Genomic DNA, 25,226 nt, shown 5'->3' on the forward strand with positions numbered 1-25,226 from the left:
CATCATTGGTTACAACTATAGAGCCCTTTCTACTCTACTGGGCGTTTCAAACCTCTTCCAGAAATCATCTATAGAATTTTGGAAAAGTTCATCAGCAATACGAACCTTTACCTTTACCATAACCTTACATCTGCTGAAGTGCACCTTTCTAGAATGCAGATACACAATTCGTCGCACTTTTATGACATAACAACAGCATAAGGAAGTTTTTCTAGGATTTTAGAAGAAAAAATTTACAAATGAGAAAATAAAGCAGGAATTATACGATTCGAAGCAGTCGCTGCTGCAGAAACGAAGAAACAATTATGCGAGGCGCTGCCTTGGCCAGATGACACAACCCATCGCAAGCGGTCCTCTTGGGAACGTTGCGCTGCTGTCGTTATAATTCTATTGCGAATAAAACATTCAGGACATTTCCTATATGGATTCTTCAGAGTTTTCGTTTTCTTACGCATCAAATGTATAAATTCGACTGAAATACAAAAATTATATTAACTTCGAGAAAAGTCGAGAAAAAAGAAGCTACTAACACATAAATAACCGTTCATTTTTTTGTTTGGTGATAATTTAACCGAGTGTGTACTTAAAGATCAGATTCAATAGCGGAAAGTGAGCTTGAACAACCTCTTCCTCCGTATACTTGTACTATTTCAAGCTTGTAGAAAAAATTCCCAAAATTTTTCCCGGAAACTCGTCGAGGAATTTATGTTAAACTTGAGCGAAATTCTAGTGAGCTCTGCTCCATCTAGTGCTTTTTGTTTTATGGCACTTCTGTAAGTGTTTTCAAATAAATACATAAATAAATAAATTTGTCGCAACTCGCGCCCGCGTCAAACGTTCGATGATCGGATTTTTTTTGAGATGTTTAAAGGATTTAAAGGATTTGTTCCAGGTTCATGAACGTTTTCTTGATATAAAAGAATCCTTTCAATTTTTTTTTTCATCTGGCAGATATTCTTTTTTCTCTAGAAGTCAGCTCGAGAGCTGTAAGCAGGTCATTTTCACTTAGTATTAAAAAATTTTTTTAACATTACACTCATATATACATTAGAAAACGTAAGAAAAAAATCAGTAGAAACAAAACTGTTCGGAAGACTAACTTGGACCGTGAAAGATTTTTTTAGAACAACCTTCAAAAGGGACATCAACCGCCAACGAGACAAAGAAAAAGAACCACAGAAAATTAATAAAATTTATCTCAGAACTCAAAGATTGAAGGAAACGAGCAGAAAAAAGCAACCGAAAAAGGGAAAAGTGGTCAAATAGAAAATTTTTGTGTACTTTTTCTAGGAAACACACGAAGAAATTTGGCTTATCCGGAAATCTGGCTTATCATTTTTCAAACTATTATACAATCAAGCATTTTTCAAGAACTCAAATAATATGGAAATCACTTTTTTTCGTGTAAATACGAAAACAAACAAATGTAGATCATCGGTTTACATCGGTTAGTCTTTATTAAAAACTGCCAATTAATCGCCTACACCTCGCTTAATTTTTGAGATGCACGCATCAAAGCTCTCCAAATGATCATATTACTCACAAAAAACAGTAAACATGTGATGAGATCCATTAACACTTCATCGTGAAAACTACGGTGAAACAAGATCGAAAATCTTATTATTGCCCCGAATTCTAATAAACCCTCGGAAAAATGAGGGTATAATCGAAAATTTTAGTTGGAACGGAACGAATAAATTGAGATAAAAATGCGGAGCGATTCCAAATTTACTTATTTATTTTTTATTTAATTTATTTATTATTTCGTATATAAAATTCAATGGGGGAATGGTAGAAGTGTATGATTTAACTAACATGGTCATCTGAACTGGGGAGAAGAGACACTTAGGACTGGTCTAATGTTTAAAAAAAATTTAAGAAAGAAGAATTGCAAAAGAAAAACCAAAGTTTGAGCTTATAGACGGGAATTCAACTAATGAGGCAACGAACAGTTATGAGACAGTTTTAATTTTTTTGTCCAGAATTTAAAATTGAAGCAGTTAGTTTTCAGGGGACAAGGAGATCTTAAAGGCATCTTAAATCTTAAAGGCTTCTTAAACCTTGGATCTTAAAGATCACCCCACGAATCTGAGGTGGTACGGATTTCAGGTAGAGTATTCGTATACGGGATAGTAAATAGATTATGGAGAGGGGGAAGATTCCGTCCATTTCTTCCTAACTGCCGTAAAAACGGCCCGGTGCACAAGGCTGGAACGCTCCAATCGAACTCGTTGTAGAAAATAGCGCGCCAGCCTTGTGCGGCGCCGCATCTTCCGTGCCGTTTTTACGGCAATCAGGAAGAAATGGACGGAATCACTTCCCTCTCCATAGTCTCCCATCCCGTGTACGAATACTCCACCGGAAATCCGTACCACTCCAGATTCGTGGGGTGATGCCTTTAAATCAGAAACAGTGTGTTGCTAGTACTGAAATGAGAAGACAGAGGTGGTAATCGCAGTCGACGACCTTCAAATCCTCTCTTCTGGAGCTTCTGGAATTGTGAACTGGATTTATTTTCTATTGTTGTGATAACGAGGTTTCAGTGGAATTTTATTAGTGATCTCACGTTTCAATAACCTCGTCTTTACCGAAGCACTAAAAATGGTTTGAGGATCGGGACGCTGATGAATCACCGCGCTCTTCCAGATTGTCACCCAAGGCGAATGAGATCTATACGAACTGTGAGACCGTGCAGTCCGCTGTTTTACAATGTTGTAATAAAAATGTATGAATTTAACCGTCACAAGAGCCAAAGCCACCAGATGTAATATTGCCAGAAAAAAAAAACAAAAAAGGAACACTTTTTTATGCATTCACGTTCTAAACTAGACTGAAGCGAACATTCCACACTAATAATAATTGACTACTCTTGGGTACCCCTAACACCTAGAACGATATCGAGGCTTGGTAAGGAATGAGAAGGAATTCGATGGGATACACGTAGTATCAAAATCCTTTAACCATTCCAGGTTTTTGATTAACATATTGTCGAAATAAAAGGAAAAAGGATAAAGTGTCTGACTAATCCACTTCAGATGCGCCACCGCGTTCACTTCAATTCAGAATCGTTTGAGGTTTACGAAAACGCTTCTCCACCCTATAAAGTGACTAGTGGAGGCTAGCCGATGTGTTAAGTCAATGTTTCTATCCCCCAGGCAAATTTGCTACCAATTTTTCGATCTCGAAGGTATGAAAGGCTTGGTGAGCACTGGAGCGGATTCGAACCTCCGATCAATAGTGCAGAGAGCGGAACCTCCAACCGACTGCGCCAAATCGAAAAAGTTGTTGAAGTTGTCGAAATGTCAGACCATAAATAATGCCTCACCAAAATCTCGTTGGTGCAAGAAGAAGACATCGCAGCCACATTTTTTTTTATCAAAGTCACCTTTCAGCGGGTTACGGTAAGAATAGCGTAGGATAATGGTACGTCTCAGAAACTATGACCGGCACCAAAAATGACCGTACCTGGCAACTTGAGCCGGGAGCGTTTTTAGGATACGAGAATAAACATCGGCACGAGGATAGTGCATGAATCTGCATTGTGGATGTAAAAACAGCCGTCACGTGAGCTTCTTCCCGGAAGGGTCTCAGATGGTGCACTATTTATGAATAAATGCGACGAACACAATATATCTCTATCACTAGAAAATGGATATGTGAGTAAGCATCGCATGATTGCGGTCGTAAACAAACAACACTTGAATAATTCATCGTTGGGCTCACCGCCGACGACAGAACGACATGACTGACAAACTACGACGACGAGAACGGGAGATTTCCGTTGTCAGTGAATGTTTCCGTCGTCGAATGATGAACACCTTCCGAAAAGTACGATATGAACGTAGCTAGGAAGTATCTCCATTCTTCAATTTCGCTCCTATGCGGTATACATGGTGCTCTTAGCATTCGCTTTCCTTATTTTCGATTGAAAAAAAGATCGGCGACTGGGATCGGAATCAAATGATATGAATCTCCCCTCACAGGCAATCATCCAGAGATTTTATGTGCAAAGCCGTGAATTCAGGCACAGGCAGCGGCGATGGTGGGTGAAGGCGGCTTCAGAACAGATCATATTCAGGAAAACTCGATAAATTATTTTATCTGAAGTCACAAACGAAGGTTTGGGAGAATATAATTTCTAAAAGGAAAGAAAATTTCCAAAATCGGAATGTATATTATAAAAATTTTATGTTTTTTATTTGTTATGTTTATGTTCGCCTGTCATGCTTCTAGAAACTATTTCGCATCAACAATTTTCAAAAAAAGTAATTAGTAATAAAAATTTCGATCTCTACCACTTCTTATCAACTAACTAGCTCATTGAAAAAACTCTAAAAAATCTGACAACTAAAAAAGAAAATAAAGGAAGAAAAAGGAAAGAAAGAAATGAAAGAAAAATGAAAAGAATTACAAAGTTGAACTACTTGAAAATAGAATTTAGGAAGAGTTTCGCAGTGAGATTTGTGGTCAAATTGCTCCCCATACCATACCAGAATTAAAGCTTTTTACTCAAAAAAAAAAAAGAAATGGAAATTCCCGAAATTTGAAGAAAATTGCAAGGAAATTTCTGTTGAGTGCGATAGCTCTTCGATATTTGTGGAAATTTCCAAGATTTCATGAGAATGTTTAGGAAATTTTCCTCTCCCTTCCAGCTCACCTTAATTATAAAAGAAAAATACCCGTTAGCATTTTCATCTTTGCAAAATTGAGCGAGGAAGCAAAGCTGCGAGACGACACTTCGTCTCGGATTTCACGCAAATCCGTTAAATCGTCAGAAAAAAAATCATAGAAGTTTTATCAAGCTAGCCTTCATTATAGAACTTAAAGGCATCACCCCACGAATCTGAGGTGGTACGGATTTTAGGTGGAGTATTCGTATATGGAATCGTAGATTGTGGAGAGGGATGTGATTTCTTCCATTTCTTCATAATTGGCGTAAAAAACGACCCGTAGGATACGGCTTCGAGTGTTCCGGCGCGCTATTTTCTACAACGAGTTCGATTGGAGCGCACCAGCCTTGTGCACACGCCGCATCTTCCGGGCCGTTTTTACGGCAATTAGGAAGAAATGGATGGAATCACCCCCTTCTCCATGATCTACGATCCCGTATTCGAATACACCACCTTAAATCCGTTCCACCTCAGATTCGTGGAGTGATGCCTTTAAATAGAAGTAAAAAAAGATAAGAAATGAGGGAAAATGTATGAAAATGGGGAAACTCGCTAAGTAATTATTGCAGAAACATTTTGGGAAGTTTCCTGTGCTGGATACCTTTAAAACAGCATTAATACGTAGATAACTGGACGAAATAGTGTGAGGAAAACGAATCAGAGATAACTCCCGTGATAATACCTGCAACAAAAAATATATACTTTCCTAGGATACTGTAGATCCTTCTAATCAAATTGCAATGTGATCTGCTTAAACTCTCTTGTACACATTGTGACAAGATCACTTTCGTCCATCTAGCAACGGTTTTTTTTTGGTTAAGGAGCTCCAAAGTTCATCGTCGCCCCCTCCCCCCATTCCACTCTTTGTATGATGAGGCTGTTCCTATTCTAATTCGTGCGCCAGTAGTTCACAATCGCATATTTATTCCTTCCTGGAAATTCTCATAAAAGACAAATGGTCAGCTGAGACATATCGCCGCCTACGTAATTGCATCCATAAAGCATGATATATGTTCTAGTATTCACAATTCCCAATAGGGCATGTAAAATAGTAGTAGTAGAAGTTGTGGATAAGCTTAGAACATACCGTAGTATTTGGGTCTTAAGAACAGTTCTTCTCCAGTGTCATACACGGCGTTCAGTAGGTGGCACCGCCTCGTCTCCGTCAGTCCGATGACATCGTACTTAAATTTCCTGGCTTGCATCATCAAATCTTCAATGGCCGCATCCGATGCAAGCGTTCGGGGGTTGTAAGTACAGATCGTCATCCTAGTCCTTTTCCGTTTCGGTAGCTTACATGAATCTTGCAACCCCGTTTTTCCTGGCGCTACCGTACCAGGCTTTCCTCCGGAATCAGGAGACTCTTTTCTATTACTGTGTTTTGCATGAAAATTTAAAACCCATGGGCAGGTTGCAAGCCTCTAGTCCCATGAGTTTTGAAAGAGCGTTGCGCTCTCCCGAAGTGGGCAGGTAGAACTTATTTGTTGAAGGCGACCCCAACCGCCCCCCTTGCACCTCCCAGTCACTTGATTGCAGGCTTTTGGCCGGGTCGACGCACGAGATACGGCAGCATTGTAAGCCGATCCTGGCACAGCAGAAACAGGGAGTCCATCCCCTGATTCCATCGGCGTCTGAGGGCAGACACAAGGTCGCTTTTGGTGGTTGGATCTACCGCATAATTGGGATCTATCTCTATCTACAGTTAGATAACTGTTCACTTATATTTTGTTCGCCAAGTAATGGAAGATCAACAATCTTAACAGTATGTTACCAATTTCTGATCACGGCTGACTTCTAATTCTAAGACATTCATCTGCTACAACGTCATTTCTTTAAAAAGTTGGTTGTATGGAAACTACATGGTTAGTGTAGCGCAGTCTGTAAGAGGCTCCGCTGTTGCTGTACGATCGATGGAAGGTTCGAATCCGCTCTAGTGCCAACCAAACTTTTCATGCCGCGATGTCAAGAAATTGGTACCAGACTTGTCTGGGAGGATAAAAACACTGACTTGACACGTCGGCTGGTCACCGCAAGTCATTGTCTTCGCCAAACACGCGTTCGGTAAACCTCAAACGATTCTGAATTGAAGTGAAAGCCGTGGCGCATCCCAAGCGGATTGATTAACGCCAGAAACTTTATCCTTTACAGAGATTTATTGAAAATGTGTGGCTCTCACCCTCTTAAAATGTTACTTTTTCCATATGTAATTCCAACGTGTAATTTTTCATGTAGTCAAAACCTAATATCTCATGCATGACAAAACGCGCGTTAAGGGCAAATTGTTAGATCTGGGTGGAATTACTGTAGTCCACCAATGAGCGCTAAACTTGTGAGGAATGGATTTGGACTTGAGGAAGGAATGCTATCCACAGAAAACAAAAGCAGTTCCACCATCTAAGGTGGAGCCGGAAAGAACTTCCAGAAATTTCTAAGCACAGAAGTGACTTCACATCTGTTGCAAATTAATTTGAGTGAATTTCAACACGTCCAAAAACCCATTAAGAACTTTCAGTCATTTTAGTACACTTTGATGGGTTCAAGTACAAAATTGGATTTATGCAGATTTTATACAGCTCCACAGCAATAATTAGCGGTAAAGAAGGTAAAGAGAATGAAAAAGCATTTTCTTTTCTCATTTGAGCTAATTATATCTACAAATTACGCCTATTCACTACAAATTACGTCTATTCGCTCCAAAATCCAGCATAAAACATTCGGAAGAATTTTTAGAATGTTGCTTAGAATGTCCTGATATTTTCTTTAAACGTTTGAATGATGAGAAAAAGCAAGATCTGACCGCTCGCTTGCCGTTCACTTCAAAAACTTCAATTTCGGGGATCAACCACAGTATCTGTCCGCGATAATAATACATCGCTCAGGGCAATAGCAACGGCACCGATCACTCTCTGACGTCAGTAAAACCCTGGATGTGATTTTCACGTAATAGATCATGTTATATAATAACGCGCTTAGTCCGTGTGTATGTGTATCTGTATGTGTATATATATGTGTATGCGTTTGTGTATATGTATGTGTATTTGGTAATTTATTTACTATTTACTTTTGTTTCTTTGGTAATTTTTGCTATGTGAATTATGTTTGCTGCCTCATTACGTGTGTGCCTGTGTTTTTTTTTTGTTAAGAATTACAAATTTCGTGCTATTCCAGTTTTCATGTTGTTGTGAAAAATGAAATGACTGATCCCATGACTCAAATGAGCGGGTTGGTGTCAAAAGACGAGTTCCTCGATGCTGAAGTGGTGTACCAGCGCCAGAAGACAGAAAGATATTGTTGGACGAGTCGCACAACGTCTAATTGGTCGCCAGGAGAGTACTAAGATGAGTGAGACGGATCATTCAGCGTCAGATAAATACGCCAGTGCTAGGATGGTCCGACGTTAAATGAGCGCGGTAGTGGTAGAATGCAGTAAGTTGGGTCCGACGACGTCATAACGCGTCGACGCCAGAATGCATTACAATCACTTGGTAAGGGTTGCATGCCGGCGAATCACTAAGGTGTCCACTCATTTTTACGTTACACTCATCGCCCATACCAGACGATTTATTCAGAAATTATATTACACGATTACACGATTTATTACACGCAGATATCCGCTTTAATAGGAGCTAGCTGTTTACTTGTTTTGCTGTAGGATCTCTGACTTTATCAGTGTGATGATGATTTTCGTGTCATTTAGCACTATCACACCATTCTATGTTAGCTGTGGGGAAAGAAGGCGAGAGAAGTTTTGATGTTATGGCGATATAAAAGCAAGCAATGTCATGCTATATAACAACGAACTCAGTTTGTCACTTGTTTATGTACATTTTGTGGAACAGAATTCCAGAGAGATGGGTCCTAAGGGGTTGAATTGCTGCGCCGACCGCAGAAAGCACTGGGAACTGCACGTTGGTTTGGTGTGACGGCAAAAAAAAGCGCACTGCAGTTGGTGCTTCAGCAGTACCGAGCAAAAAATGAATGAGTCTGTTGATAACCGTGATAACTGCGTGTGTTGCGCTGCGTCCCTATATATTTCTCCGCACGTTTGCACCTCTGCATGTTTCCTTCAGGTCGGTAACGTCTTTTCTACAAAAATTGGAGACAGGCATACAAACGAACCCTAACTTTGTCAGTATAATGATGACGTTCACGTCACTTCATGTTCGTTCATCATCCTATGTTAATTATTGGAGAAAGGACAAGAACGTCTAATAAATAGATGAAGTTTCTAGCGCTAATCAATCCGCTCGGGATGCGCCCCCACGTTCACTTCAATTCAGAATCGTTTGAGGTTTACGAACTGTAAACCTCAAACGATTCTGAATTGGAGTGTAACTGGTCCATACAATGACTTGTGGGGGCTAGCCGATGTGTCAAGTCAGTGTTTTTATCCTCCCAGACAAGTCTGGTACCAATTTATCGACCACGGAGGGATGAAAGGCTTGGTGAGCACTAGGACGGATTCGAACCTCCGATTGATCGCGCAGGAAGCGGAACCTCTAACCGCTACACTACACCCGCCCTAAGAACGTCTAGTAATTGGAATAATGTTTCCTATCTGTACCGAAGGAATATAGATATAAAACCAAGTTTGAATATTCTCCACGTGATGTACTGACCACTCTAAGACAAAAATTACTAAATCTTTCATCAATGCTTAAGCTTCTTTTAAAAAAAAAAGAATACAAAAAAACGTTGCGAGAAGAAAATCCAATTTTCTATCAAAAATCTGCGGAAAGTGCCACTAATTTTGACTTTTATTGATCAATGAAGGCGAACGAAACGAGAACCACGAAAAGTCTGAAGTTCGTCGTTAGTCGGACGTTCACACTGGTATAATAATAAGAGGATGAAGTTCACGGCAGTGTTCACGTTCTGTAGGGGATACGCCCACTCGTTCCGCTTCAATTAAGGATTGTTTGAGGTTTGATGAACGCGATGTGTGTGCAGCCTTAAAATGACCTGCGAGGACGTGCCGATGTCTCATATCAGCGTTTTTATCTTCTCAATGAAGTCAGGCGCTGTGCTTGTCGACCCTGGAGGTGTTAGAGGCTCGGTATCCTCTAGGGCGATTTCGAACCATCGATTGTTTAGTCACAGTTGAAACTCTTACCGACAGCACAACACCCTTCCAATGGATGGTACTATTGATTGATATTTTCTGTGTTGAACTCTGATCGCGTGGCCAACTCGTCCAGTGACTTTTGGTGTACACCTTTAGCTGATTTGAGCGAACCTAAGCAGGAGAATAAATTCAGAAGAATACACCAACATTTGTTCTCTTCTTTAGGATTCTATGACATAAAAGCACTTTCTAGGCTACACCGTATATCAACGGTAGTATATTTCAACTTTTTATTTCTTTTTCTCATTTTTTAACGGTTACTTTCTACCATTATTTAAAGAAAATATATTTGTAATTAAGTACTATGGACTGGAAAACGAGGAAAACCTGCTGAATATAACTGAGCTACAACTAAATAGGTAGGTAAATAGGTAGATTTCCATAAATTTGTTTGTTCCACTCTGTTCTTTTTTCTCAGTTTGAAACAAAATTGTGCCCCAATCGCTGTATTTCATCGCATGTGTTTAATCGGAAGAAAAATCGAATTTTTCATCATATCATTAAAAACGGATGTTTGAACATAAACAGAAAGTGCAATCACAGCTGTGCGGGCGTAATATAGCGCAATTTTCTGAACCAGTTCTCCGAACTTTGTATATTTGTTTTTATCGACTGTCGACAGGTACCGCCGATTCAATTTTCAAATCAGAAGTAAAATCTCCGAGTACGCACCCGACAGGCTCGCTCCAATTATTTTAAGTAGCGTTTCAAAGCATTTTGGATTCATTCGAAAAATTTCATGAACATGAACCGAAAGAAGGAATGCTAGTAAATTACGCGGAACTTTACGATATAACTTGAATAGGTCTCCTTAATTGAAGGATACATGTGAATCATCGCCCTAGTGATCGAACAGTCAGCGATCATTACTATGCTTCTTCAATCTAACCATAAACACACATTTGAACATTTAGTCTAGTCGCTACGGTGAAGATCGAAAACCAGGCTGAGTTCTGTCTGTTTAATTGTGGAGCGATTACATCGTTTTGAAATTGACGTTGTCATGAAACCCGTGGGAAAATATCGAGTTCAGGGTGCAGATAACGAGTATAAGTGTGGCCCCATCCAATTACTCCCAATCGTCCTGAAACGGCATTTTTTCCCTACGAGGTGCGTTAGAACGCGCTCCGCTCAGCAGCCTGTTTCATTGTTTTTATTTGAATAGGCTGGTGAACAGACCTCATTGATCTTCAATCGCTCGTTCGTAGATGCGGCAACGGTGAAGCATTTTCACGTGCCTCGTAGGAACAAACGCAACCTCCCACGCCGTTTTTCAAGATGAATAGATAGATAGATAGGGGGAATTGGGCGCGACTACTCTCACACTCGTAATCTACACCCCAAACTCTATATTTACGAGGATTTTCTGAAAGAAATTTTCCATGAATAAAATTAATTAACAACTTAATGTACAGCTCATCAAAAATCAACACATCATCTTATCTTATGCTTATGCTAAGATGCATTGAAAAAGGAACATTCCAATTGTTTTGCAATATAATTTTTACTCGACTGTTCCCCAAAACATTGCTCTAATTCTATTATTTGTCAACAGTTGTCGCGTAAGAACCGTTACAACACCACTCCAAGCACATATCAGAATAGAACACATACACATACGTTCAACATATGTATTCAGAAATGATTAGAAGTGAGAGTATAGAGGCTGAAAGAAAAAGTGTGTGGCTTTGCAAAAGGCAGTCATAGATAGGAATTTAAAACGAGATGAGGTAAAACAACCTCCGAAAACGGGGAAACGTGGATGCGGATCACGTATGGGTCGCAACAATAAGCATCCATAGGTTCATAAAACATATCTGACTTAAAATAATCATTATTTACGGCAAAAACCGGATGAAATATGTCCCATAAATAGTTATGACTAGTGCTTCTTAGTGGGAGACAAAACAGACGAATAAAACTGAAAGAGGGGTTTTTGGGGAGAAGGAATGAGTGCGACGAGAGCGCCATAATCCAGCGAGGCTTAACGAGGGCGCTATAGAGGGCCTAGAAAGTCAAAAGTCAACAGAACAAAAATATAATGGAGCTCTGAATAACGAGGAAAAGAGCTTTAGACGATGAATGACTACGGAGTGAATACATATATGTGTTAGTGATTGAACTAAAGATATAGGGGCTTGACTTAGCCACAAAAGCAGACGCGGACCACTGCTCCACCACGAAATCGCCCGGTGGTCCACGCTAATGTGGCTCGATTTGTGCTTTGACGTGTTGAATGTGCTCGGCAGTGGCGTTTTGTGGCGACAACTTTGTCATCACTTTTATCTCACGTTACTGCGAGTAGTAGAAAACACGGTCGAAGCACTCCGTCAAGTCTTCGTTATCGTCGTCGAGACTCTCCACGTCAGATGCTCCGTCGGATGCTGTTTCCATTGCATCCGAGCTGTTACAAGCGCTATCGTTCGTGTAGGCGCTTGTCGCCTTATTATGAATTCCAATAATACGCTCCCTGAAACAATGAAGGTGAATTTAACCACAGCAAAACTAATCAATGAAACAAAATCTAACAATTCATTCATATAGTGCAGAGACGGTGAACTTTAGTCTACAAGGAATCCCTTCCAAGTCAAGCAGTTCTTATTATCTCGCGGACTTTCTCGTTGACTGTTTTTTGCGAAACTGGGCCACTACAAAAGGAGTGAAAGAGTGATTATCAGGTCATACCACTTACGGTATCATACTGTCTTACATAAGCATTCTTTGGTTTCGAGATTCTGGAAGCTTAAGATTTCTCTAGGTAACATGCTGGGCGCTTGAAATTATTCGAATGTAATTTTCGCAAAAACACACTGCGAGACGAACTCGGTTGGAGTTTTTCCCGTACATAATTCTGGCGAACAGGAACGCGTAACGCGTTCTACCCAGAACCAATTCGTCCCTTCGCACAAAAAGAAAACAACTACTTAAAACCCTTCTGGATTAGGATAGAAAATCCCTCAAAACATTGCCGAACGTGACCCAAAACCACTCAAAACAAATCATCTGCGTAGAAACTCATACAATCCTTGTCTAATGTGGTCGTGATATTACGGAAAGTCAAACAAACAAATCAAAGGCGAACAGAACGCAAACTCACCACTTATCACTACCGGCGAAGTAGTACACCGGCGGTACCGCATGTTCGGCATCGAGCGGCATCGTATACGCTCCAGCATCTCTCCAGAGCAGCCAATCGCCAACACAGAGTTGACGACAACGGATCAGCGATTGTGCGACGTCACCTGGTTCGAGCGAGGCGCCAAGCACAGTGCCGAAGTGCTGCGGGGCATCGGCGACGTCCTACAATGAAAAATAACAAAATAATAAGTCAGACGATCACAGGAACGTTCGAAACTCACGTCTAGTGGAATACACTCTGGATGAGAGTTCATCAGTACACAACCGAACGAACCATAAACACTGTCATTTGTTTGATAGACGAATCCAACACCATCGTCAAAATCTGAAACAAAAAGTCTTATTCACTCTTTCGAAGAAAGAAAACAAGGAGAAACGAAATAAATTGGAAACCCACCATCTTTGGTGATGTAGCGAGCTTCCAAAGCTTGTTTGCCAATAACATTCGTACAGAGCACAAATGCCGCAGCAGCGAAGTACCTGTAATCGAATCAAAATGCGATCATCTACAAAAAAAGTGCATATAAACAATTTTCAAAACACTTCCAAATATTCCCTTCTGTCCTACGCTCGCTTATTCCGAAAGAGTTAATTCAGTGATAAGCACGCTACGCAAAGGACATTGATAACAATGACTGATAGGTTCTATTTGGGTCAGAGATATGTCGGAAAGAAATTTAATGCTGGGAAAATTCGACAAGGATCAGTTTCTTAGTACTCGCTCAAAAACAAACAAGTAGCAATGACAAAAACAAGAAGAGAATTTTTCTCTGCTTTGGTAACAAGAGCCACGAAGGAGAAGTAGGCTTACCTTCCAGGTGTGGCAACTACGTTGAGCTGCGGAAACTCTCTGCTCCAAAATAACTGGTCGAGACCTGAGTTGATCACATCGCACATCTGAAAATAGTGCTCAATATTTTAAATTAGTGATTTTTACGACATCCTTTCGATGTCAGCACCAACTAACGTACATATCCGATGAAGTCTATTGAATCACTAATTAGTTACTGGCGCCCACCTCTGGGAAGCGTTGTGCTTTATCCACATTACTAGCTGGGAATCCACCTCCGAGGTTGATGGTGTTCAGTTCGAGACCAATTCGATTTGCAAAAGTGAACAACTCATATACTTCGTGAAGAACTTTGTAGTAGACGGATGCAGAGGTGGCGGAACCAAGATTGAAGCTGAAACTGTATCTTATGTAACAATGCTGATTTATCCAGCACCAATCATAAGGTGAGATTGATGCCGTATAAATCAATGCTGATTTATACAGCATCAATCTCGTCTTCGTATTCAGAACGACCTAAAAAATACAACAGGAAGATTATCAAAATTCCCAAACAATGTCTATCCGATAAAATGTGCCATTTTCTATGACCACCCTGCGGACTAAATGAATCCTGGATGGTATACGGCAAAATGGCTATTGTTTTTGGCCTTTAGTAAGAAGGTGCGTAGCAAAATTCGCACCCAGAAGCAAAGGCCAAGTACATGTTGAAAATCATAAAAGTGGATAAAACATACCTGATTCCAACAACTTTTGCACGAAGTTCAAACGCAGTCATCAACAGTCCCTCCATCTCTTCACGATCAGCACCTTTTCCAGCCGAAAGCGAATCGTTGTCACCTCTGTGTCCGTTCGTGGAAATGGCAAGCAAGATGCTGAATAATAGTTCTAATAGCTCATTCCGAAATTGATTCTAATGGTATATCTGATAGCTGTAACATACCGCGCATTTGGTGCATAGCTGATCGCATCCAGAAGTTGTTTTTCATTTTCAATAACAATCGTGCCAACTTCGAACTCTCCAGCAATTCTCATTATTTTACGAGTCCATAGTGGACAATCAAAGATGATTCGATCGGGTGAAACAAGTTCGAGGGCCTGAAATTATTCAGTTTGATAAAAGAGGAAAATACAACGCTCCTGAATGCACAGAAGCGAAAAGGCTACCACCTGACCCAAAAAGATCTCAAGAATTTGATCGTGCTTTAAATCTAAGTTCTAAAAATTACAGTTCTTCACTCAGAATTACAGTATCTCCCGAAAATGACGCTGTATGAAATCCAAATGGAGCACTTTGCATCACAATCATACGACTTACTCGTTACTGGATAATTCCAGAACTTTACTCACCATGGCAAGTTGTTGCGCATCAGTAACAGCAAATCCTAGCTGTGCAGAATCGGCGAGCATCCTGGCCAGCACTGGATCTGCGTTGCAACGAAGAGCGTAGTAAGCCTGGACTCGTGGTAGATGTTCTTGCCAATCGTCGACACGCGTCATCACTGACGGCATGTCCATGACAAAAAACGGAGATGCACCAGGCTAAAAATCCGATAAGTTAAAGGATGATAGGATAATAGGAGAGAAACATCCGTATATCGGTTTCAACTAAAAACTCAGGAACACTGACCTGCTTATTTGCGACATGTCGCGCAATTTGCGTCGCGTCACGATTTTCACCAATGATCACAACTGGCTGTTCAGCGAACAGACATTGAGACCAGCATTCATCGTCAACAGGCGAATGATACGACGCAGAAGGGAGGCGACGTCGCTCGATCATGCGGCAAGTGGGTAGCTTTCAAAATTCTAGAATCATGTCAGTGAATGGTATTTTCTTTCTACAAACTAAACATTAGTGATGTGGGAAAATTCATCGTCTTATGATCTTATGGGATAAATTAGAGCTCCTAAGAAAATTGAGTGTGAGTAATGCTTCACAATGGTTATTAAATAATCTACGGAAAAAAACAGTACTGCCCACTAGCCTATTTTCGTAAATTTTAGGAAGTAAAAATATTTGAGAAAAGAAAAACTTACCCTAGTTATCGGAATAGACGAGTTAGGGTGGAATGTGGAGGGTGGAGCCGACGCGACGTGCTAATTCTTCAGGCGACGACCAGTTGCACGGAAGTGGTGGTGGCAGAAGCGACTTCGCAACGACGGCGGCGGGGCGACACGCGACGCTATAAGCGACGCGCGACAATACGGGCGGCGATATGGTACGGGATAGAATACGTGTGTCGCAGCGACAACGACGCTCAACAGCGGCGGTCACTCGCACACGAGGCGGCGAAAATTATAGGAATAAAAGGAGTGAAAAGATGAGACCGACGACGGCTGTGGACGAGTTGACCTGAAATGTAGATAAATAGCAGAATTGTTACGAAATTAAACTCTGTAGCACAATACAGTATGATCTTCAACAGAAAGAAAGTTCATCGAGAATCTACAGCATCTGGGCTCTGAGATGAGAACTCTAATCACCTTATAGAAACACTAAAGCAATATGAAGCACGGTGAAGTTCCGTAAGCAGCTGCGTTCGAAACGATGCGGTGGAGCGAAGCGGTTATGATCGAGAGGAGATCCTTTCTAGCACTACTCACGGTTGCAGCGAGGGCGATGTTCTTACCTCGACCCCAACCGCTAGCTTCACCGCGCCGCTTCGAGCGTAGCTGCTTCCGTAACTGCGCTTTCGTTTTTACCCGACTAAACCAAAGCGTAATTAAAGAAAGAAAACAACTGCACAGATTCAATGAAAAATACACATCTTATCCTACCAAGCTGCGTAGACGGCAAAAAAAAAGACCGCCGCAAATTCTTCACTGACACTAAATGAAGTTAACGTCCCAATGTTATCACTGGAATCTCCGATAGTTTAGAGCTCGTTATGCTTTAGCCAGTGTTATCAGTGCTTTCAACAATACTTCCGGAACATACAGTCGGGTTAAAATTACTTGACTTGTGCAATTGATCAGTCGCTTGCTCTCGCCGTAGAACTCTCACTTGCTCCTACTAAGTGAGCGAGCGGCCCAAAATGAGCGCAAATTTCTAAATTGAAAGAAAAAAATCCAAATCGAATCACAAGTTAGGCCGTTTTAAATCGACTGCAGACTCTCCCCACAATTTGTGATCGTATACGATGCAACTAATCTATCCATGAGAACATAGGTCCAAACTATCTCTCATCAGCACATCATTTCTCGTTGTTCTCATTGAAATATATTGATAAGAGAGGACAAGTCCAAACATTTGGGAACAAATTACCTGAGCCGCTCTTATATCCACAATAACCGCCACTCCTATTTTTGCATACATACGTCCGCATAAATGAAGGAACATTAGAAACGACAATGTAAGGCAAATCCCAAAATAGAATTCTACTTAGTAATGACAGGAAAGTAACAGGAATAACGCTAGGATGAATGTGAGCAGAAAAAAGGAACAAAGGCAGCTGAGTGAATATAAGAACACTCCAGGGAAAAATATGTACGCTTTCACTTGAGGTCAGTTAAGCTATGCATTCGCGTACTGATTAAATATTTGAGACGGATAAGTTTCGTTGATCTCGTGACTCGTGTGGCAGCACTCATTTCTTGGAGATCAGCAAAAACCTCGAGTCCCGCTTTTTGTTGTTATTCTCAGATTCAATTTCATTCAATTATCTGCTCCACCTAATCTACCCGCCGGCGATTCCTATTCAGCTGGTTAATTGCTTGAAAAGAAAAAAAAGGATGGGTCGTTGTTAGCGTACTATAAAAATAAGAATAAATTATATTGAACAGAGCTGTAAAGCGAACACTAAGCTATAGAATACCGCAGAAATTACACAATTATCAAATCCGTAATAATTTTAACTATTCACATATTCGCATATCATAACCTTCCTGTGATGCAGATAGACAGGCGAACAGCAGATCTGACTTAATTCAACCTCCTGAGAACAATTCGTTATTGAGGGTATTAAATATTAATTCAGATAGGACTATGGCTAAGTTGCCACTTTTTTCTAGTAAATAAACCCACTTAAAACATGTGATCTCTACAGGCGGCCGTTTCAAGACAGAAAAACAAGTTTGCAGCAAGGAACGGTCACTCTTTATCAAAGGACCAGTTTCAGTTACAAGAACTAATCCATATAAAACTTTCCTGCCGCATTACTGTTTCTCCTCCCTTCTTTTGGAAGAAAATAGGAAATGGCGCCGACAAATAAGGGCACCTGCCAGGTGAAAATCAAACAAAAAGTGAAGGATTAACATTAGCAGGAAAAAAATATCGGAAATTGGGCAAAGAAAGAGCACACACTAGGACATGGAGCACCATTTTCACAATTCGAGATGATCGAGCATTCAGAGTAATTTTCCCTGTGAGTACAAGTATATAGTTTTTCGAGGAAACGAACTGAACATTTGACTACATACAGCATCCACCGTACAATTCCCGAATTGCCACCATTTTTCGACAAATTCACCATTTCTATGTGAAGAATGCTAAGAAAAAATGGTGAAAGTAATTACAGAGCCAAAAAATGACTAAGTGTACCAGAAAGAAGAGGATTTTATACCACTATTCTGTTCATCCCCTGTGTATTTAAATCGGAGCACACTGCAAAAATATTTTAGAAAAAAAAATGATGGAATCAGATCATAAGTCTGACAGTACGTAACGCTTTTAGCATAATTTAAGTGCGTCTCAGAGTCTCAAGGAACAGTTTCTTTTTCAGTCCCAATGAAATCCAGATTTGAATTCAAATCCAAGAGAAGCCCAGTGATCTCGGCAACGTCGACATCACCGAGACGAATTATGCCTTTTCGCATGAAAAGTGCAGCAGCAAGAAAATAGAATTGCTGTGACGAAAACGAAATCAGCCCGAGTGAACGCTTGCTTCTAGACATTGCCCTTTTCATAACATGCTTTCCGAATAAGGAATAATATGAATGCACGATCGCCTCAAGTGCAAATCCCATCTCCTACGCAGTAGAAAAATAGCCCGCTTACTAAACTTAACGTTTTCAAAAGAAAAAAGGAATCCTAAGCTTACCTCAGCAGTATGGGTCTGGATCCCAAGGTGGCTCGGCGTTCTTGTCGAGCTGAAACTGACTTGCTCTTAGATGCGGCTCGGCGTAACTGCGAAACAGAACGCCAAGGAAGCCCTGGATCTGAAATGCACCAGTATCGCTATTTGAAAGTAATCAATCCCACCACAAACAAAAAAGGTGAACACATCTGGTATAATGTAACACAGAGAATGCCACGCTAAAGACACTTTTCACCAGATAATGGAGAGAAGAAATTATTTCTACTGTGCTTAAAAAACCAAAGATTGAAGAAATCTTCGCAGAAACGAACGAATAATTGTTCACTCCTTATTCTCGTCACATGCTAGCTCTTACCCGCGGCTATGCCGACGTCAACTATTTACTCGAGTACTCAAGCCGCCTCTTATGATCGCGTGACGGCCTTAATCAGAGCGGCAGCACATAGGAAAACATACTGGAACAATTAAATTTCCACATCGCTCTCAGAGAATCAACAGAACAACGGGGACGAAACTAAGGAGAATGTCCGAAAGAGTTTACACGTGAAAGTGTGTTGTAACCAATCCACCCACTGCGTATTAATAGCCGAGTAGCTGTCTTTAAGGGAAAAATGTTGTTCTCAGGAAACCACTAAAGTTAAGGAACATTTGATTGCCTCCTACTACTGTACAATTCTCCTCAGCATTTCTATACATCCGGACTGCGCGCTCCGAAGTGCTCATATTTCGTCTGTTGATCCCGCCCTCCCCCGCTCTCCTTGTGACTAGCCAGCGCTCGCGATTTGGCCGCCGAGGACATTTGGCCGATCGCCAGAAAAATCGCATGACCGAGTAGACCACGCGCTGTGCGGCGACAGCTTATCCGCCTCAGGAATGGAATTGCTTATGAGGCCCCGATAGTCTCCTCTTTCATCGTAGCTCAGAAGCTGTTGATGTTATTTCATTTAACATTTTCGTACTTTTTAATTAAAGGCACAGCAGTGCGTGCAAACAAGCGGAACAGTGATGCGGAAAGAGGGAGAAAACATCTTCACACAACGTCATACACCCACACAAAATGACCGTAGATGAGTGACGGATGAGAGACTCAACTTGCCAAACGCGAATTAGATGGATGTTTTCGCCAACCTCAATGAAAAGCCTCAATTTCTTTAAAATGTTCTGAAGTAAATAAAGAGTGCAAACAACTTCATTCTGAATTCTTTGTTTAACAGGAAGAAGACTCAGTGCAGCTGCATAGCAGGACCTCTGTATCTATGTGTAGCCCAATCGAATGTCCAAATATACCACGACTCCTCGGGAATCAATAGTAATTGCCCCAACGTTTCCCAACGAAAACGAAACTTGCAGTCAGGGACGTTCCAACCACTATGACAGTGACATCGTTATGACGTCTTCTGACGAATTCACCTCCTCTTCAAAGAAAAACAGTGGTGAGTAACTCAAATAACAGCTGACACAACATACACAATATCGGATTGCATACCACGTAGCGAAAGTAAGCTCAGAGAAAACATTTGCTAAAACAGGAACATCTAAGTTTAGATCCATCCATAAATTCGGAAATATGCAAGTTGAATCTAACCAAACAATTATTTTAATTAATATAGCGTGAACGTCAAACTACCACCCTTCACCTCTAAGTACACCAAGAAGCGAAAAAAACAACAGCTTCCCTTATCACGAAGTCCAAAACCCAAAGTACTGTTGGTGATTTGCCTCGAGACCAAACAGCTGACGTCGATTCTTGGTTCATCGGAAGTTCAATGTAGCGGATACAGTAGAAAACATCGCGAATTTACATCGAACTACATTCACTAGAGAGAAATGGGCGCGAAATGGATCCATGAGATCTTAACAAAGTGCTAGAGAATAACATCAATGCATGAGAAGGATTACTGGAGAAAACTAGACAAATGCACTGCATTCACCACAACTAAGCAACTAATTCTTTAGGAATGTCTACGATGCAAGATTGCACAACAATCCAGACTATTTCGCAATCTTTTTTTCACATGAGAATGGTTCGCGCAATTTTCTTGCCGCTTTGAATCAGGGAAGTATAGCAGAGTACAAAACCGCGGGGAGTGATTGATGCCAATGTCATTTGACTATTGTCATACAGAAAGCGGTGAAAGCGGGAAATTTCAAATGCGAAAGATTGCAGCGGCACTATAATTATTTGTCAAGCGAGATTTGAAACCAAATAAGAACTACAAATTGATATAATGTCTAATGATTCGTATTTTACTTCAAAACGTTGCAAGAGCATACAATTGAATGTTCATAAAAAAAATAAATAACTGTTGTCGCTCGCTCTACTGTACTAGAACTCAACAATAGTCCAGTGATGACGCGAAAATTTTCCTCTCTAACTGTATCCTTTTAATCAGAGGACTACGATCACGGGAAATTGGAAGAATTTCACATGTTGAGTGGAAAATGCTGCAGTATATGCGCATTATAAACAAACCAACCCACCAACCTAAAGGAATTTGTTCTTTTGTTGTTCCAGATTAAAAAAAAACACATTATAACAATCATTTTTGTCGATAATTCTGAAAAGAACAACAAGACATCTTAATTTTGGATTAAGAGAATGAACTGGCTAGCAGCTTAAACCGAACATCATTTCATTAACTCAAAACCTTCTTCAACCTTTAAAAACCACTCGTTAACATCCACCAATCTTAAAAACCCTAACCACTATTACCTGTGCCTATAATGAATAACACTACACGTAATTGTCATGTGTTCACGTTGCCATGGTTAAGAATAGCACCATATACGGTTGAAGGACACGTAGATCTATAATATTTAGACCGGAAACATTGCTTGGTTATGCAATTTGCTAGTCCACTTAAGGAATTATATTAATCTTAGGAGTTACACAGCAATTCTATGCCAAAGATCACCTTCAACAAAGCTACATCGACAGACACGGGATGCGCTCACTATCAACACCTTATAATAGCGAAGCGCGTGACACGACCTAGCGCCGACACAGATCAAAGTCCAAAGGAAGAGCTACTGAGGGAATCAAACGTGTTAAGACTAAGTAACCTCCACGAACGATGAGCAAACCAAGCCAATCATTAACTCGGCTGGGACCACTAGGGGATGATAAGCTTCTCTCTGGAGATGTCATTCATCGACATTAAAGGCATCACTCCACGAATCTGAGGTGGTACGGATTTCAAGTGGAGTATTCTTATACGGGATGGGAGACTATGGAGAGGGGGGTGATTCCGACCATTTTTTCCTAATTGCCGTAAAAAAACGGCCCGGAAGATACGGCTTCAGGCGTTCTGGCGCACTATTTTCTACAGGGAGTTCAACTGGAGCGTGCCAGCCTTATGTGGCGCCGCATCTTCCGGGCCGTTTTTTACGGCAATTAGGAAGAAATGGACGGAATCACTCTCCTCTCCATAATCTACTATCCCTTATAAGAATACTCCACCTGAAATCTGCACCACTTCAGATTCGTGGGGTGATGCCTTTAAATTTACAGCACACCACGTTAACGTTAATATACGAACAAGTACCCATAGGACAAACATACTGGCAATTTTTAAATACATAAAATAACTTTAAAATACTGTAAGTATTTCAAGTATCTCTAGGGGGAGTGTAGCGCAAGTACCTCAGACAAACAGAAGTAGTAACGACCATAAAGTTGCAAAATAATTCTCCTTACATAGAGATGGTAAACGAAAAAAAAAGAAAAACCCATGTCATTGTCAACATGAGAATATTTTTCTATGCAGTACTTACTCTTGCCATTAGTAGCAAAGACAACATATCCAAATGATATGTATTACGTATTTTCATGACATTATACACACTACAAGAAGTACGTGGATGAATAGATAGCAAAGTTTAGCCGAGAAATCTGAGCAAATGTAAATGTGCTTCTACAGTTCTAAGAAAAAGGTTCAATAATTGATATTACCAGTGTGAGCAAAGAAGACGAAAGTAAATACACAATATTCGCACACTTTTTCTGATTAGTTAACGAAAATGTACGATTTTTTCACGTACGTGTATGCATGAAGAGCAAGTGATGCACTGAGCAACATAACAATTGTTCATAGATTCTGAGAGTAAGGTAAGAAGAAATTTATCTACACAACAACTGATGTTCACTTACCAAAGTTTGATGTGACAGCTAATTTATCTCAAAGCTGAATTGTACACATCGAGTTAAAAATTGAGACAAAATAGCTACCTCTTAGCAAATGCTTCACCTACTTTGCTTCCTTCTATATACAACAAAAAAGACAGCCACATATCTAGAAAAGTTGGAGTGAGTTCGATGGGGAGAATCCACGTTTTCGAAAATTCGTATTTGAAGAGCTTTCCGAATTTTGTGAATAATGTGACAACTTCACATCAATGCCGTTCTTTTGTGAACATTTCTGGCATGACTAGAGATTCACTTTCCAATTTATTTGTGCAGTATTTACGACCAACGATTACATCGTGCCGGAATTGCGCTCGTACATTTGTTCACATAGCAGTGGCAGCGCCCAATGATGCATCCAGAGATTACAAAACATGAGTCACTCCTATCGGATGAAAACCGAAAGACTAACTCACCAGTTAAAGCACAGAACCAATAGTTAAAGAGAATTGTCGCAATGTGGTATAATTGAGAAAAAAAGAGAACAGAAGAACGCAATAAGCATTCTCGAACATTCTGCGAAGAACGCACAGCGCGCCAGATCGCGTCGATAGTCTTAGTGCAAACCAACCAACTTCATGCATCTTCTCTTTGGCATTCTCTATTTACACAAAGCCAGAAGGTGGAATGTGTACAGTCAGAAAAAAACTGTTAAGAAGAAATGAAAATCGTACTCACAGTGCCCGTTAAGGGTCGTATGAAAGGCTCTTTGGATTCTTCAGACGGAATCTTTGATGTATGCGTAGGGATAGCCAAACGCGACGTCCATACACGCTCTCTCCCTCGGAGCGTGCAAGACGATATAAAGAGTACGGTAGAAGTGTTGAAGAACGATTCAGTGAGCTAAGACGACTCGTAGAGCGTCTATAGCTTCGATACCTATAAAGCAAACTCAATAAATCAATATTATCAATGTTGAGAGTGTTGGCGCGAAAATTTCGACAGTACAAACAATGTTACTGGAAAGAGCACTGTTCATTTGTGCGCGTTCTTGAAATGATGCAAATCACAACTTAACCGGTCACGAGAAAGGAAAGCGGAGGATGTACGAAGGCAAAAGTGATATAGTGTTTCTTGCAACATGTCAGTGTGGAAAAGTTTCGATGCACAAAAAAGGTAACAAAGAACAGTGGCCTGGACATACCACTCCAAAAAAAGTTCACTAGGGAAATAGGATCCAAATGAAGACGCATCCTTTTGGAACGCAGAATTATTGGGATACGAAAAATGATTGGACAGCTTTCTGCTGTGAAGAAATGAGAAATAGAAAGCAGATACACGGCGTTCAACTAATTTGCAACAACAGCTGGCACCAATGCATGAACAAAGGATGAAAACAAGAGTACTTAAGTAAAAATTGCAGGAAATGATTTTTTTCTGAAGAAAAATGTGCAAGTTTTTTGTTACAGAAAAATCTGCTCGTTTCTGTGTGCTCGGAAAGGACTAGTCTAGGGAAAAAAACGAAAAAAAAATTTCATGTAAATTAATGCATAGAAACCACTAACAATCAGTGGCACGCTACGAAGGTACAGAATAGTAGCCTGAGGAATTATTCTTTTTAGATCAGGTCAAAAGTATAATTAAGAAGAGACCGAATGAACAAATAAATGAACACAAAAGCATCCTAAGCACAAAATACACTTAACAACTAGTTCATTTCACACCAAATCATCTTCATTGTTACCTTAAGAAGAGGATCACTAAAACCACACAGAAGAGCCAGCATTAAATTCCTGAACAATGGTGCACATTTAGGTGAATTTCAAATGAGTAGCGCATGACATTGATGACTGTTTGGCTATCAAACAAAACCAGTGAAATTGACGGGGCAGAGACGAGGGATTCTCGGAAAAAATGATATTCAAGTGCTGTTGTTCAAAACAAATAAACAAACAGCCATTGAAACCCATGCAATAGATTTTTGATCTTATCGATGTTAAAGATTTTGATGACAAACTACTCTGTCTACCGAATATAATAGTCAACTATTAAATCGTGCTTACTGATCATAAATTTACTAAATCAAACCGGAATTCACCGCATTTTTCCGCAAAGTTCCCGTGGAAAATCTCAACTAGTTCATTCGAAAGAGTTAGAAAATGCGAATAACATATTCACCAATCACACACAGAAACACAAAGCAAACGAAATAAAACGAACGAAAAGCAGTGGGCGTCCGCTCGCGACGCTATCGGCGCGCGTCACTGAAACGATGGGCGGAGCCAGTGCAGCCGGGGCGGCTGCGGCCTCCGCCCATCCACAATATCGTCCCCGTTACACG

The 25,226-nt window shown here is 40.5% G+C and overlaps 3 protein-coding genes across 4 annotated transcripts; all 3 read right to left on the minus strand.

Moving 5' to 3' along the window:
* Nucleotides 1-12,087: 12,087 nt before the first annotated feature.
* On the minus strand, nt 12,088-15,506 carry RB195_004732 (uncharacterized protein; the record flags this gene model as incomplete). Of its 2 annotated transcripts, XM_064182708.1 has the most annotated exons (11): nt 12,088-12,265; nt 12,893-13,095; nt 13,155-13,258; nt 13,331-13,413; nt 13,745-13,830; nt 13,952-14,117; nt 14,461-14,598; nt 14,667-14,821; nt 15,074-15,265; nt 15,354-15,415; nt 15,445-15,454. In XM_064182708.1, the coding sequence occupies 11 exons, from the start codon at nt 15,452-15,454 to the stop codon at nt 12,088-12,090; spliced, it is 1,377 nt and encodes a 458-aa protein (XP_064033975.1). The 2 variants fall into 2 exon arrangements, with proteins under 2 accessions (XP_064033975.1, XP_013291789.2); XM_013436335.2 differs by having other exon boundaries at nt 15,354-15,506.
* On the minus strand, nt 15,503-24,988 carry RB195_004733 (uncharacterized protein; the record flags this gene model as incomplete). Its single annotated transcript, XM_064182709.1, has 7 exons — nt 15,503-15,532; nt 15,764-15,823; nt 16,055-16,079; nt 18,766-18,883; nt 23,624-23,661; nt 23,717-23,824; nt 24,984-24,988. 7 exons carry the CDS (start codon nt 24,986-24,988, stop codon nt 15,503-15,505), a joined length of 384 nt encoding a protein of 127 aa, XP_064033976.1.
* Nucleotides 18,425-18,691, minus strand: RB195_004734 (uncharacterized protein; the record flags this gene model as incomplete). Its single annotated transcript, XM_064182710.1, has 1 exon — nt 18,425-18,691. The coding sequence occupies one exon, from the start codon at nt 18,689-18,691 to the stop codon at nt 18,425-18,427; it is 267 nt and encodes an 88-aa protein (XP_064033977.1).
* Nucleotides 24,989-25,226: the final 238 nt, after the last annotated feature.

The sequence above is a fragment of the Necator americanus genome, chromosome I (genome assembly GCF_031761385.1).
Source record: "Necator americanus strain Aroian chromosome I, whole genome shotgun sequence".
NCBI lineage: Eukaryota > Metazoa > Nematoda > Chromadorea > Rhabditida > Ancylostomatidae > Necator > Necator americanus.